Source organism: Phoca vitulina, unplaced genomic scaffold (assembly GCF_004348235.1).
Source record: "Phoca vitulina isolate PV1807 unplaced genomic scaffold, GSC_HSeal_1.0 scaffold20, whole genome shotgun sequence".
Lineage (NCBI taxonomy): Eukaryota > Metazoa > Chordata > Mammalia > Carnivora > Phocidae > Phoca > Phoca vitulina.
The window spans coordinates 16,215,025-16,231,686 of record NW_022589723.1 but is presented as its reverse complement, the minus strand read 5'-3'; the positions used below and the strand labels follow the sequence as shown (position 1 = coordinate 16,231,686).

Sequence of the window (16,662 nt, the reverse complement as noted above, 5' to 3'; positions counted from 1 at the left end):
GATAACCCAGAGGCACTACCTTTTAGCCATAAAACTACTGCAGAAAATGGAACATACATTTGAGTAGAGGATGTTTGCATGAGCATAAGACCTGAGAACACTTGCTCCATGCAGGAGTTGTGGGTTTTGAGTATCAGTAGTTAAGTCCCAGGATGGTGAATGTGATGTAGATTGAATTATAGCACTCTCCAAGGTCATTGAGATTATATTCCTAACTTTTACCCTTAAAGGTTTGGAAATTCAATTTTAATTATTGTTAACATGCTTTGTAAATATCCAAGGGAATACAATATAGACCTGTTCATACATCCAGAGAGCCAAAATCTGGCTCAAGTTGTTTTTTCTTCCACAGTTAGAGAAAATTGTGGTGTTCGGCTTGCCTCTTGGGGCATGTTAAACCACTTTTAATGCTGTCTCTTATTATTTTCTGACCATAAGCACTTTCCACACATATCTAACTAGCTGCCTCAGATGAAACCCAACGTCTGGCCAAGCTGATGTAAATCTTTAGTAAGTGGTAAGAGAGAACAGAGTGACACAGTGCCCCTTTAGTGTTCAGACAGTACACAATTTAATAGTTGTAGACCTCATAGTCTCAGGAGCAACTTGAGATTTTCTTTCCTTTTCTAGAGAATGGAAATTTCTGAGCTGTATTCCCACCAGCTGCATGAGGCAAAACTTAGCTACAACTAGATTGACCTGTTTACCTGTGTAGCATAGTATTCATCCTTAGCTCTTCAGATTATTTACCTGGGGTGTCTGGAACATAATTTTTACTTCCAAAGAGCATGCTGCATACTGTGCAATTGCAATTTGCTGCTTTAAAACCATTGTCACCTACACAACATGCATATCCCAGAACATCCAAACCTGTATGTTACCAGTGAAGCTGCCACGAGGCCAGAAGCTGCCATGATTGTCCAGTTGGTAACATGTTCTCAGTCCATGTGGTAGATCTTAAAAATGGATGACTGTGAAATAAGAGCAAAAATGCAGTTCTAAGGTTCTAATGCTTTTAGTTTTTGGTTTCTCAGAAAATCAGTCTTCTGCCATGTTTTGATATCTGAGCATGCACAGATTTTTGTCAGGAATCTTCTTTTGTTGATTAATTAAACCGACCTGACTGGGTTTTGGAACTGTGGCCTCTCCCATTCCCTCAGCTTCCATGCCTGTCTTCGGCACAGTTCACTCATGTGTTCTGAGTAATGCTTGTACTTTCTTCCAACTTGTCTTTCTTCAGTTGAGTTCAGCACCAGACTCGAGCTGGAAACAGTCTCAGGAAGTTTTCATTCATCAGACGTTTTCTTCCAAAGACAAATTTTGAGAATAAGAGGGTCACCTTGAGAACTACTTGATAGTGTATTATCATAGTTCAGTGATTGTGTGTCTGTGTGTGTGTGTGTGTGTGTGTGTGTGTGAGAGAGAGAGAGAGAGACTCAGAGACAGAGAGACAAGGGTGGAGGGGACGAGCAACCTATGTAATCAGGTACCCAAAAGCAAATGAATATTTGGTAAAAAGCCAATTCTAGAAATAACACTTCTCAACCAATGTATCTAAACTATCTCACTGTCATATATCTGTCTTGATGGTACAGAAAGTCCATATTTATATGAGGCATTTCTCAGTTGTGGTTAAATAGCTGAACTTTTGTCCCCGCCTTAAGTTTTTCACCAGATCTCTAAGAATTGATAATATCATCGGAGTGTGGTATGTATCAATTTCCTGTAGAACGAACTTAGGGCTGGCAGTGAGCATGCTAGTGGTCTTGGATTCCCTTGCCCTGTCATTTCATAGAAGCAGCAGTGAAGTTCCTCCGGAGGAAATCCCACCCACACGCCAGGATTCCGTCACATATTGTTGGTCTGAGCCATGTGTACTTAACAGTCGGGTTACTGTGAGAATTGGCCGAATGTGTTTGAAGGAAGAATTTCAACCATATAGTTTATACATAAATATGTGAATGTGATATGACTACATGCTTGCTCAAAAAGAGGAAGGGAAGGGCAAGAAATTTAGTGAAAAAGCTGAAATGCACAGACCAAGAAGTAATTTCTTTATATTTAGGTTTTTATAGCATCAAGATGTACAGATAATATTGTTTTATGCAGGGCCAGCCTCATCCATTCAAATCACCTGTCCTATACTTGGTACTTTGTGAAAGTGTGAAGACCTTTCACACTGATTATTGATAGTTCGAGCCTAATCTTCTGTCAGATTCCCCATTTTGGTGAGTGGCTGGCCACGTATCCAGCTACTGGAGCCAGAAACCCAAAGTCATCCTTGTCTTTTCAGTTTCCCTCACCCTTCACATGCAAACCATCTTCAAGCGCTGTTGGTGCTCTCCCGAGACCCAGGGACACTTCCCACCTGCTGGCTGCTCTCCACTTCTGTGCCACCATCTTTGCCTAGCCACTGCCGTCTTTTCTCAGGTCCTTCAGTAGCCTCCTTGCAAGCCTTCCCATTTCCACTCTTGAACCCTCTACGCAGCACACTTTAAAAATAACACATTGTGTTTTCAGTGGCTTCCCGTTGAGCTTCGAGCCAAATCCAAACTCTTTACCATGGCCTGGAATGTGCTGTGTAATCCAGTCCCTGCCCAATGTTCCAGCCCCATGGTGTGCCCCTTTCCCCTTGCTCTCTGAGCTCTGGTCATAGTGGCCTTTCTCATTACTAGAGAAGCCAGGCCCTCTCCCAGCTCAGAGCCCCTGCTCTTGCTCTGTCTTAAACCTTGGAAGCACTTACTCTCACTTTGCACAGCTGACTTGCTCTCATCCTTTAGGCCTCTGTATAAATAACCACCTTCTCCAAGAAGTCATCCATGGTGGGTATCCCCAGTTATTCTCTATCCTGGCAGCGTGCTTACTTCATTTGTAGACTAAATCACAGCCTCAAATCTAAAATGATTTTAAATGTATTCGTCTGTTTGCTGACTGCTTGCCCTGCCAGGTGATAAATTCCATGTGGTCAGGGACTTTTTCTCTTGCTGCTCACTGATATGGCACAGTAGCTCGGTAACTGTTGAATGAAGAAATTCTTGATTACATTTTACAACTATAATGTTTACTCATTGAACCTGGTCACGGAAGTCAGAATGTCTGATTTTATTTTATGCATTGGGTAAAATATACACAATTTACCATTTTAGCCATCTTTAGATGCGGAGTTCAGCGACACTAAGTGCATTCACATAGTGTGCAACCACCCCCACCATCTGTCTCCAGAACTTCTTCACCTTCTTGAGCTGAAACTGTACACAATAACTCCCCTCTCCTCGCCTCCCTCAGCCCCTGGCAACCACCGTTCTACTTTCTGTCTCTATGAGTTTGGCTCGTCTGGCTATCTCATATTAGTGGAACCTACACTGGAATAACACCAATCAGTTAATTTTTATTTCCCCTTTATAAGCATAGGCCTTTATTCTCCATATGTGAAAATCTCATTTATAATAATGATTTTCCAAATTTAACAACAAACATTCCCTTAGAATCCTTCAGAAATTTAATGCCCTTCAGATAGAATTTGTATTTGGACATTAAGCAATATTACAAGGCCCTTTTAAGATACACGAGTTGATTTAAGAATATGTCAGCCCTGGAAAGTTATATTTAATATCATGGATCACAGGGCCCTTTACTCCTATGTTATTAATCTGGCTTTTGGAATGTAGGGAATGTTTTATACTCGGTGGCTTTGAAGAAAATGTAAAAGAACAAATACATCAAATTGTTGTATAACACTATTGTTTCTGTCTTGCTGTTCAATAGCTGATGCTCTGTGGTGAAGCTGCAGTTTGGTTTAACACGGCATTCATGCAAGCCGTTTTCAAAGTGCATAGATCCAAGCCAGCTGGTTCTTTAATGTGCAATTTGCAGACCTTGAAAAATGAAGACACTCTATGATTTTATTATCTTGATGGTAACTATGTCACCCAACCCAGAATTTGACTTCTACCCACCCCACCACCCATTTTTTTTTTCTAGTGAAGGTAGCTTGCAGATAACATTGGGGAAAAGTGAAAATCAATAGGAGGTACAGTGAGGGAACAGAGAGTGTGAAGTCCGTGATTATTCAGACATGACATATTCTCTTCCCTGAACAAGATTGTTTACTGTTTTCTTCACCACGGAACAGAATAAAATGCGGTAACAGTATTTTGTAGTTGAGTCGATGCTGCACATAATCGGGTTCCACAGAACCATGGCCGGGATTTGTCAACCACTCCATCTGCGCATTAGGGTTAAGAGGTGTACATCCCCTTGTGTCTGCAGTTTTGAATGATATTTATTTTAAAATTTGTAATGGTAATACTTTTATGAATTAAAGAAGTTAAAAGTCAGGAAAACGTTAACAGAAAAAGTTTTGTGCTTATTCTTGTGCCCTATTTCTAAGTTTGTTTTTTTTTTTAGTTAGTTAACAGTGAAGCTGTATCTCAGATACAGTTACTAAAAGATAAACATGTTGCATAATGTAATTTAGTAAATTTTGCCAAAAAGTCATATTCTTTAAATAACATTGTAGAGACCATAGTCACACTCATATCTTGCATGTAGTATTTTATAAAAATGTATGGATTGGAAAGTATATTTGAAATTTATTGTGTCATTAAAAAAAAAAGAAACATAGCTTGGCTGAAATGGAAGAGACAACATTGCATAGTAAAAGTAGCCCAGGAAGGAATTCTCACCTCTTCAGAATTTTTATTATTAAACATTTCAACCTTACATTAAAGTTGAAATAATAGTGTAAAGTATACCCATATATCTTCCACCTACATTAAATACCTGTTAACATTTTTCCACTTTTATACACATAATATTCTCTATTTGCTTATTTGTGTATCTGTGTATATATAAATATATGTTATTATATATAATATATATTACACTAGCATATATATTACATATAAATGTAATTATATATTATATATTTATAACATATAGGTATGTACTTATATATATTTGTTAATCTGTTTGTTTTGGTGAATCATTTGAAAGTTAAGTTGCATACATCACACTTTACCTCATAGATAATCAAAATACCATGACCATATCTAAGAGAACAATTCCACAATATTATATAATATGTAGCCCATGTAAAATTTCCCCACTTGTCTCTTTTTGAAACAAAATCCAATTAAGGGGGGGCGCCTGGGTGGCTCAGTCGTTAAATGTCTGCCTTTGGCTCAGGTCATGACCCCAGGGTCCTGGGATCGAGCCCCACATTGGGCTCCCTGCTCAGCGGGAAGCCTGCTTTTCCCTCTCCCACTCCCCCTGCTTGTGTTCCCTCTCTCGCTGTGTCTCTGTTAAATAAATAAATAAAAATCTTTTTTTAAAAAAAGAATCCAGGGCGCCTGGGTGGCTCAGTTGGTTAAGCGACTGCCTTCGGCTCAGGTCGTGATCCTGGAGTCCCAGGATCGAGTCCCGCATCGGGCTCCCTGCTCAGCAGGGAGTCTGCTTCTCCCTCTTGACCCTCCCCCCTCTCGTGTGCTCTCTCTCTCTCTCATTCTCTCTCTCTCAAATAAATAAATAAAATCTTTAAAAAAAAAAAGAATCCGATTAAGGTTTGGTTATTATGTCTTTTTAATCCAATCCCCCTACCATCTTCTTCTTTTTTTTTTTTTTTTTAGAGAGAGGGGTTAAGATTTACTTTTGGGAAAGTTCAGGACAGTTGCCTTTGAAAATCACACATTCTGGGTTTTCTGAGTGTTTCCTTGTGGTGGCATTTGTCTTGTTCTTCTACCCCATATGTCCTCTCTGCTACAAGTTAGGTCTGGAAACTTCATTTGATAAAGGTTTGACTATTTTTGGAATAAACATCATAGAGGATGTTTAGTACTTTATATTTAATCAAATCAGGAGTCATGGAAGTATTTCAAGGTGGTCTATAATAGTATAATTCTTGAGGAAATTAAAAGTTAACTTTTGGTGTTACTGATGCTAACTTTGATCAATGGGTTTGGAACCTGGGTGGAGAATCCCCCTGGCTTTTCACTCAGGTACCACGTCTAGCACTGGGCAGAGCAGTTGGAAGTGGGAGTTCCTGGTAGTGGAGTGATACCATGTAAGTAGATGCACTTTGTAACACTGGGAGGGGAGAGCTTAGAAATGTGAATTCAGTACTATTAGGACAGTGGAGCAGTGGGTGGTTAGCCTTCTTAAATTTTAATTTGCTGTTTTAGGTGAGCTTGTGGTTAGTATAATTAATAAAGAACATAGTAAAGTGCCTCATAATCAGTCAACACTATGGAAATGAATACTATGGAATTGGATTATATTGAGCAGCTGCAATCCTAGTTCATGGGCTTTCTCACATTTCTAAGGTTAGAGCTTCAGGTAAGCAGCCAGCTATCTTGCAGACACCACCAATTAATAATGGAACATAAGCACTTTTCAATAAAGTTAAGAGAGAGAGATTGAACTTAGAGCCCTAGAGGGCAAAATCACTTTGGGAGGCTTTTGCAAAAGACAGACGCCCAGGCCCCATGCCACATCTACTGAATTGGATTCCAGGGGATGGGAGTGGGGGAGAGAGGGAGAGGGGCTGTGGGAGGACAGGGGTGAGGCCCAGGCATTAGCATTTTGCAAAACTTCCCCAGGTGATTTGGTTATGTCCTGAGGTTAAGAATAATTGGAGTGAGAAGAAATGGCAGCAGTTATGAGACTAATTATGATCATGGAACTTCTTTGCTTTAATTTTCCTCAGACTAAAAGTTCTCTGAACTCTTCCCTCAGGAGGTTGTATTGAAATTCCACACGTTAGGAGTCTAATGCGTCCCAGGCCAACCTACCTGAAAGGAAGAAGCATGCTGTGACCCTGTCATGGATAAATTGATATCTCATTCTTTTTTTTGTTATTTTTATGAAAAGAAGGATTTAAAATAATTGGAGCCTACTGCCCCAAATTATATCCTTGTGCCTTCTCTGCAGTTTGTGGTTTAGGGACTGGGCAGGAGTGACAAGATTTCATTGTACCACAGAATATTCTTTCTCTGTGCATGATGCATTTGCTTCAGGGTGAAGTCTGATTACAAATGAAAGTGAAGTAACACTGTGGGTCACAGCATTCTGAGCTGCAGATCTGGGAAGGGACCGAGGATCCGAAGCTACACATACACGTTGGTTAGATCCTGTCTTGAGGCTAAATCTATGGGGACTGTGGAACAGTCCTGGAGCCCCTCACCAGTCAGAATGGGAACATGTAGACCCCAAATTTCCCATGAACAAGCCACACTAAAGTAAGCCAGTTAAGAACAATTAAAATTGCATTTTAATTTGGGAAAGGCTTGGTCTCTTGCCCTAGTTCATGGAGGTCTTATAAGGAGGTGATTGTGGAGCAGTTTGCAAACAGAAAGTGTTTTTAATACTATATTTTAGTTGAATTAGGAGTAATGATTTACATCGAGGGAGTGAGTCAGACATTACCCAAGCATTGAATTAGGCACATTCCATGTCTCGTGCTGGGACTATCTGAAAAAAAAAAAAAAAAAAAAAAAGAATATGCAAATTTAGCCTAGTATCACATAAGTGCTATGGGAATAATTGTAAATAATTGGATTATTAGTAAGGAACTAGGAGTGTGGGCAGATTTTTTTTCTGTGGTTCAAGTATTGGACAAAAAACAGCATAACTTTGGCAATCTAAATGAAACACAAGACAGAAAGCACATGCTGCCAAATCAGAATGACATTTGAAAACCACGTTAATAGAGCATTTACCTTCCAAGAAATTTTTAGATCCAATTCTATTTCATCCAGATTATGCCTCTCCCTCAGCACTCAGCAATTTTTATTGAAAATGTGTCCTACAGATACATTTTATGTCCACTTACTAATCTGCACTGTCAAATGGTTTGGTTCTTTGTCCATAATGTTAAGTATTTAGTGTAGAAATGTGTCAAGTCTATAGATTCTGTTATACATACTCCAACTATTTGCCAGATATCCAGTATATTTAATAAAGATGGGTCCCTGTGCGCTCTAGAGATGCCTAATGAAAATTGTCAGAATTAACAGTTGCCATTTCTATTCCATGCGTTTCATATTGAAATGAGAGTAAGAAGTTGTTGACCCTGGAAAAGTCTAAGGATTATTTTCTTTTTATGAGGGTCTTCCAATGAGGAATTCATGTCTGAAGTCATGAGGCAGTATCAGGCGGGACTGAATCAGAGTGTCTTAGTATTTTGTAGTGTGCCTTGATTTTGCTGGTGTCAATCTCAAAACACGCGTTTGCACCCCTGAATCTTTGCGATCCTCATCTATAAGATATTTTCTGTAGGTTATCTTGACAAAGTGAGCAGCAAAACCAAATCCAAGCAGTGTCAAAGAGAGGATTGTAAATTCAAATTCATGTTCCATTATGTTTTTTTAAAGATTGAAAATGTCATGCCACCATGAATCTGTATGATTCAAGCATTTGTACTTATCTCCATAAATTAAGAGAAGAAACAAACTTAAATTTCTTTCCTTGTTACCTAACATAGAAGGTTTTATTTATTTTTTAAATAAAAGATTATGTTGCTGTGATCTTTCTAGTCTCAGAAGTAAAATATGCATATGTAGTTATAAAAATCTTGGTGGCAGTTGCATGAGACTAAACATTTAAACATCAGTAATGTATGGTGAACGTTGTATGTAATAATGAAGGATTGTAAGCAATTTAAATGATACACAGTAAGAAAATTATTGAATAAATTGTTATAACTTGATGGAAAATTATCCATCATGTACATCCATTAATGTAGCAATTAAAATCATATTTTGGAATAGTAGTTACATGGGAAATGCTTTTGGCAATGTTAAGATTCAAAATTACAGATTTAATATAGTTCCTATTTCGTGAGGAAGAAAAAAACACGTGTAAAATTAGGTTAAGATAATATAACCAATATGTATCAAAGATTTCTTTAGCTGCAATTACATGTGATTTTTATTTTCTTCCTTATGTTGCTACCTTTTCCTAATTGTCTGAAATAATTTTTTATTTTCAAATTTCAAAAATATACAACAAAGTGTTAAAATAGAAAAGAAATGCCATATGTTAGAGAAGTATTTATTAAATGCCTACAGGTAATATTTGGAAGAATTGAGCCAAATAATGAACGATTGCAGCCTTTGACTTTGTCCATGTGTTTACTGCCTTTAAGAGCACTTTTGCTGTGAACTGTCATGGTGCTGTCATTTTTCTTTATTGACAGAATGAAATGAGGGCAGAGATCTTATTCAACAGCATTTAATTTTTGTATTCTTGTTCGAATTCAGTTCTGTGGAAGAAGATAGCGGATTTTGAATAGATCTGGCATACTATGAAAAATATTAAATATTAAAATATACCTAGAATTTGGCTATATAAAACTGAAAAATAATCAGTAGGGTAAAAAAAAAAAAAATGCATGAACAAAGTAAAAAGACACTAAACTGAGGAAGCGACAAGATGAGGCTGGAAAGATGGGTGGGGCCAGAACATTAGAGACTTGAGGGGAAGAAAGGTGTGAGGTTAGTCTTTTTGAATGGTAACTCTGGTGGTGTTTACGTACAATCTAAACAAATTTTTGGCCTGTTTGTGTATCCTGTACTAGAGTTTACTTAATATTTTTCTTTAAATTGAATTAAACTTTTAAAATTCATCCTCATCATAGCAAACATATATGTGAAATCACGAGTCTGTTAAGGTTATACTTTTTAATAATACAAATTATAATTGATAAATGACTATTAAAACCTCACAATCTAAAGCCATCTTGCATCCCATCAGCGATACACATAGCACACTTTGGCAAGCACTTGCATGGAAAGGGCGATGTGGAGATGGGGACTTGACTTTTTGTCCATCCTGTCCATCTCTCAAGTGCTACCATAATTTGGGCGTAGTCCTCTTGCTGAACTTGACTGGGTGATGTTTTGTTTTAGGAACTCCTCGGAAGGCTCATCTTTCCACATGGACATTAGGGCAGCATGGGCATTAGGACGGTGCCATTGAGCACAGATGGCTCATTCCAGCCAGATAGAAGGGAGAGTGAGGAAGAACATTTAGTGATAGGGAGTCGCTGGGGTCATAACTGCAACAGAGAAAGCAGGAGAGAATACACAGAACAGAGGCATGCCTACCTACCTAGAGAAAGAAAGAAGAAAAGTGAAAACCTAACCCAGAGGTTTTATCAGCACACACAGTGATTTTCATAAACTGTAGAATTCAGTGGTGAAAGGAACTTACTGGAGTTATTTATTATTTATCTACTGCATCCCTGGGCTCACAGGAAACACTATGCACTTCTGAAAATGACATAGGGGAGCATGCAGTTTTGGGTAGTGGGTAGAAGCCCATGGGTCTTGCCACAACTCAGCCTCCCTTATCTGTCAAGGTCACTGTAGAACAGAAAGGGATATTATGGTCTCAATTTCTCTCATAGGGAGACTGAGGACAGTCTGACTTTGGTCCTCTGTGCTCACTACATGTTAATCTTTCTTGTTTTTTGGCTGCTGAATCCAGATTGACTTTCTCCTTTTAGCAAAACAAAACAGAACAGAACAAAAACGGAGGCAGATTTTTGTATCTAGTGAGAGTACTTGGAAATTCTCCTGTGGCCTTCGCTTATCACTGTCTACTTGAAGATGGACTTTTGCCCAAGGGTTACAATGATTTCAGACCAATGTCCTTACTCTTTATCTTAAATACCTAATGTCTTTGCATGGGTAAATATTTTAAAATGCTTACTTATTTGTTTGCTTGCTTGTTTTTTGTATTTGAAATAAGATGGACCCAATCCAAAAGAAATGAGTAACCCATTTCTTCTGTTCAAGGAACTCCCAGGAAGAAGGTGCCATGACTTGCCTCATTGCAAATTTTGAAATTTTTTGCTTTCTCCAGCCTGAATAATAATAGACTGTAAGCTCCATAAGGGCAGGGATTTGATCTATTTTAATCATTTAAACATCTATATCAAGCACAGGGGCCGATTCATAGTAGGCACTGATACATTTTTTTGAGTGAAAGAATGTATATTAATATCATAATGCTATGTATGTATAGGACATCACAGTTGTAAAGTGTTTGATCCTTACAACAGTGTCTCCACAGTGGGTAGAAACTGGTGTTTTTATCCCCATGTCCTAGGTGAGGAACATGGAAGTGACCGGTAGAATGGTCTGCCCAAGGCTTCACACGGAGTCACCGATGTACAGTTCTATCCCTGAACACTCTTTCCCAATTTGGAGTCAAGCAAGATGGGGCACAGCTGTTCCTCTGCCTAATGGTTCCTGCTTTTCTGGACCTTCATGGAATTCTCCTTCTTTATTTTCAGATTACAGGACAGGCCCATGTTTTACTGTGGTCAGCAACCAGATGTGCCAGGGACAGCTCAGCGGGATTGTCTGCACAAAAACACTCTGCTGTGCCACGGTCGGCCGAGCCTGGGGCCACCCCTGTGAGATGTGCCCTGCCCAGCCCCACCCCTGTCGCCGGGGCTTCATTCCAAATATCCGAACGGGAGCCTGTCAAGGTAAACCTCTGGCCGATGGAGTTATTAATGGATTCATCTTATTTGCTCTGGAGAGCCATTCTGCAGTGAAGTTGGAGAGAATGGAAAAGCGGCGTCAGAGACATAGCTTCACGATTTCGCTGACGGCATGATATCCAACTTAGGCATTAGGAGTGTGGCTCAAGAGAGAGCCTCTCATCTCCCTGGAGTTTTCCTTGCCTGCAGCTCCCCCTTCCCTCACAGAGGTGTTTCTAGGGGTTGGTAGGATTCTCTTTGCAGCAATGCTGTGCATCGTAGCAATGCTGTGTATAAACACTAAGCAAAATTTGTGCACAAGGTAGTCTGTTTTTCCCAGGTTTTTTTCCTTCATTTGATACTGTTGGAGTTCCTCTGTCTCATGGGTTGTACTTAGTTGACCTCAAGAAAGTTGTTCCTCTCTCCATTCTACATGCTACATTATGCTTTTTTTTTTTTTTACAAGTCAGAAATAAATTAAGATTTGTTTCACAGTTTTAAATATCCCCAGATGTCGCCTGCTCGCTTCTTCTCCTGCCTCCCATAGAAGCCCTTACTCTGTTTTTGGCTTTCACTCCTGTTCTTCCAGCTGTACAAATTCTTTTATTGTCTGGATGTCTGGCAGGAAACAGGAGGAAGTGAACGGAGGCAGTTCAGCACTAAACTGATGGGATTGAAAACTCCCAGGCTGTATCTGTTTCCTTTAGACATCTTCAGGGCTTTTTCAGCAAGTTGCAATATTTTCAGAAAATTCAGGGTATGCATTTCTGAGGCAAGCAGATACTAGTTTTGTTCTGTATGTTAATTCTAAGGCTAATATGCAGTAAAACAGAACTTGAGCTTAATCCCACAGGTCTGTGGGTCTCCATTCAATTATACTTCCACAAATTCCACTTGTGATAAGCACTGTTGGTCCTGGCTCCCGACTGCTGTGTATAACATACAGCTCCTTTATGTGCCCTTCAACTTGTCCTTCTGAGTGTCAGGAGCAGCAAGAAGCCACTTTGAAACAAAGGAATTACAGAGGGGTCTAGTGTGTGATTTTATAAAATAAAAAGTAAGTTTAGTTCCCCCTCTTTTAGGTACCTTCTTTATTTTTTCTCATCCTTAGAAAGTCCCAGTGAGTTTTGAAGAAATTCTTGGTCTTGGTGTTCTGAAGCCAGCCACTACCCATGAATACACCGACAGAGACCAGAAAGCCAGATATGGTGTCCATGAGTCCTTGTCAGAGGTTGAGGCACTAAGAGAATTGGGGGACAGAGAATGAAGAGAGAGAGGGAAGAGCGACTCCTCTGTGGATTTACTATGCATTTCCTATGGTCTGGACTTGTCCAGCATTTTCTTTCTGTCCCTTCCTGACTCTGCTATTAGACATCCAAGAAAAAAAATGAAAAGATTTCTATCAGAAATTTTGTGAAACCCACAAAATCAAAATGGCAGTCATATTGCCACTTTGAGAATGCAATTCATCATGTTTGGTTGTGTGTGTGTGGTTCCCACCCCTGCCCCCCCGCCCGAGGGATTCTGCTTTCGTCTTGGGGCTCTGTCTCTTTGCTGGCGTTTTCAGACCTTGGGCCAGATGTGAGGGGCTGTGGGCAAATGGGTTCATAAAGGAGCTTCTTCTGTCTTCAGTCTTGGAAGGTATGGCCAGCAGAGAAGTGCCCTCATATATATTACCTCTTGGCCAAAAATTATGACCAACATGACTATCAAGTTTTGTTTATATGTACCATCAATTTCAAATAACATTTTAATAACTTATTCGGCATATCAAGAGAATGGAAACTTCTGGTCTAAGACAAAATTGAGATCAGCTGTAAAACATAATCTAATTATACTTCACATATAGCTATTCATTTGTGGGCCAAGACATTCCATTTAAAACAGCGACACTTTTATAGCAAAATAAATTGTTGCTCCTTTAGTATCCTTTCCCTCATGCCGACTTTTCTCAAGAGCACAGGTTATTAGAGATCTTAAAATTGGTGATCATCCTCTTGCTTCATACAATGAAGAGTAAAACAAGAGAGTATACTAGGTTTCCAGATTTCAAAAAGAATATCCAGAGTGAGAGAAAATTTAGACTGCCACCCCGGGGGTTCCTTTATTAAACTAGACCTTTGTGTGTTATATATGAAGAGATGGAAAGAATGTACATGATGTATTTTTTACAATCTTTCTAACTGAACATAATGAGCCTGGAATGATTACTTTTGTTCCTAGGAGGTTCCTATTTGGGGCTACATGTAGGACCATAGTTATTAGGTGCCAGGGATACAGCTGTGAACAAAACAAAGAACCTGCCCTCTGAAATTTGCATTAAAGACAATGGATTTATGAAACAAAACAAAGCAAACCAGTATTTATCAGGTTGGCTGGTGATTCAGCCTATGGAAAAAAAGAAGCAAAGAAGGGTGGTGAAGGACAGGGGGCTGGCTGTTGCTATTAGATTGGCCAGGGAAGGGTCCACTGCCAGAGTGGAACAGAGACCTGACGGACGGGGCAACAGGAACCTTTATGCAGCTCTGTGGAGGGAGAATAATCCAGGCAGAGGGGTCACTGCTACAAAACCCCGAGGCAGTTGCATCCTTGGTATATTTAAGGAATGGCAAGGAAGCCAGTGTGAAAGGAGAGGAGTGAGAGAGGGAGGACGCCAGAAGATGAGGTCAGAGAGTAGAGGGGGCAGATAGAATCTGCTAAGATATGGGCTTGAGTTTTGAGCTGGGAAGGACACACTCTGACTTACCTTTAAAAAGGTTCCCTCTGCTGGCTGCTCTGCCAGCAAGGTGAGTCTGCAGCTGAGACGGCGCATTCATCTGGGGTGTCTCTCAGTTCTCAGTCCAGTTTCCTGGGTTATTTAGTTTTGACTGCACAAGCCAATTCTACAGGATGGGGGGTGAACATTTCCCATTTCATTTGCATAAAAACATTCACTGTCTCATGTAGGCCGAGTGATCTTAAGTAAATTCTGTTTTAACTGAATCATTCAATATAAGTCTTAGAGACAGTTTTATTATAGAAATGGGTTGCATTTTGATCCTAAGGCTTTTTTGAATAACTCTAGTTATTACTGTCAGCCTTTTAATCATTGTATCCCTGTAATTTGCAGCATGCATAATAAAACCCACAAAAATCAGTATAAATGTTCCCCCTTACCCAGGGAGGATGGAAGGTGGGAAAATTAACAATATTTGTGACTTCTTATAAGACATTATTGACCAGGTTTTGTTACTCAAGTAATTTATTTTACATAAAGTAATTGTGAGAAATAGTTTCTCTCATCATATTCCAAATATTGTGATGGACGAATAACTCACTGACATAAATATGGTAATATAATTGTAGATAAACTATCACATTTTCTTCTGCAATGACTTATATGGATCTCTCCCTCTCCTCTCTCTCTCTCCTAAAATCTGACAGATGTGGATGAATGCCAGGCCATCCCTGGGCTCTGTCAGGGAGGAAATTGCATTAATACTGTTGGGTCTTTTGAGTGCAAATGCCCTGCTGGACACAAATTTAATGAAGCATCACAAAAATGTGAAGGTAAGAAATATCATGCTTGGCAGTTAAGGGGTGGAGGGGCAGGCAAAACCCAAATCAGTGACAAGCTTTATTGTAAATTGTTCCAGAATCCTTCTGTCTTTGTCATTCCTGTGAATGTGTAAATATAATATTCTTACCAGAAATAATATGCCTTTGTGCTATTGAACCAGAAAAACCCTGCAGCTTTTTCCACTTTTATAGACCCAAAATAAGAGATCCATCTGAATCAAATTAAATATTAAAACATGAAATATTTTTGAACCAATATTTGGGTTAAAATGTTCAAGACACATGTTTTTGCATAGTTCTAGAGACATGAATTTAAATTTAATCATTACATATCATCCAGAAAGACATATCTTCTAATGTTTTTCTAGTTAAAATGTGTGTTTGATTTTTTTTTTGAGAGATTAACTCTTATATTTATGCTCCTAGTACAAGTTTAGTATTTTCTTTTCTGCCTATCAAATGGAAGCCTTTTAATGTTAATCAAACAGAAAAATAACTGGAGGTAAATTTATATATTTTCATTTAGTTTATAGGTTGAGCTCCTGAAAATGTGTATAGAGAGAATGTGTTCACATTCACCACTACTGCTACTTGCCAAAAAGAGCTGGCATCCAAGGTCATAATAAATGCTTTTTCCCTGAGAGGGAAATAAGTAGGCAGCACCAGACTCTCTTTTCTTTGCTGAGGGCCACATAATGTCTGACAGTAATGTAACAGGGTACTGGTCCATAATGTAACAAGGTACGTGTCTCATCAAACTCAGTGGAGCAAATTTCTTCCTTCATTTTCAGCTCTACCTGGTGTGATATAAAGTTTCATTTCGATGCATGTACTGCTGTTGTGTCAACTCCTAAACCCCAGCAATGAGGAATAGTTTGTTCTAAGTCATTTGTCTGGGATTGGGTCTGGGTCGTTAATCTTCTTTGTAGATAGCCACAATATATCATACATGGGAAAGACAGCATCAGATTTGAGGTGCGGTTCATAAATTACACAGAAGTTTAATATCTACTTGCTCTGAAACTGAATAATCTGAAATTTGACTCTGCTAGAATTATCTTTATGGGTGAGAGTTGTTTTTAAGTTATTAATCATCATAGAATTTATAGTGATATATTCTTGCACATGCTATATACAGTTGAGGTAACTGTGAAAAATACTCAGGTTCTGAGGAAGGGGGACTTCTTAAAAACATTTTAAGTTTCAAAGAACAATAAATTTGACTCTTACCGCCCAATGTATTCTAGGAGTTATATTGTAGATCTAAGTTAGAAGCAGAGAATGTTGATGCTGAATGGGGTAAAGAACTTACCTATTTGCACCCTTTCACGTTATAAATTAAGGAACTGGCTATGTTAAGTGCCCTGTTTGAAGTCATTTAGATAGTGCAAAATTTACTTCTTTTGATTCACACTCTGGTACTTGTTGTACCATATTATATCATCTTCTTTCCTGGATATAAGCCATAACCTCTAATATTAATGTTTAATTATATTTGCTAATATTTTGAAAATTTTGAAATATAGTATAGATTTTCAGGTACCCTTTATGTGTCTTTTATGCCATTCATAAGCTGTTAGGTTTATAATAGCATGCAAAATCCACATCAGCAGTGG

At 38.9% G+C, this 16,662-nt stretch overlaps 1 protein-coding gene across 3 annotated transcripts in view; it reads left to right on the top strand.

The window, feature by feature from the left end:
* The window catches only part of FBN1 (fibrillin 1), a 227,712-nt gene that overhangs the window by 93,941 nt on the left and 117,109 nt on the right, over nucleotides 1-16,662 (top strand). For all 3 annotated transcript variants that reach the window (XR_004301028.1, XM_032417484.1, XM_032417485.1), the window contains 2 exons: nucleotides 11,297-11,494; nucleotides 14,912-15,037. Coding sequence is in view for 2 of the 3 variants with exons in the window: in XM_032417484.1 (XP_032273375.1) it covers nucleotides 11,297-11,494; nucleotides 14,912-15,037 (324 nt within the window). In the remaining variant the exon portion in view is untranslated. The remainder of the gene's footprint in view (nucleotides 1-11,296; nucleotides 11,495-14,911; nucleotides 15,038-16,662) is intronic.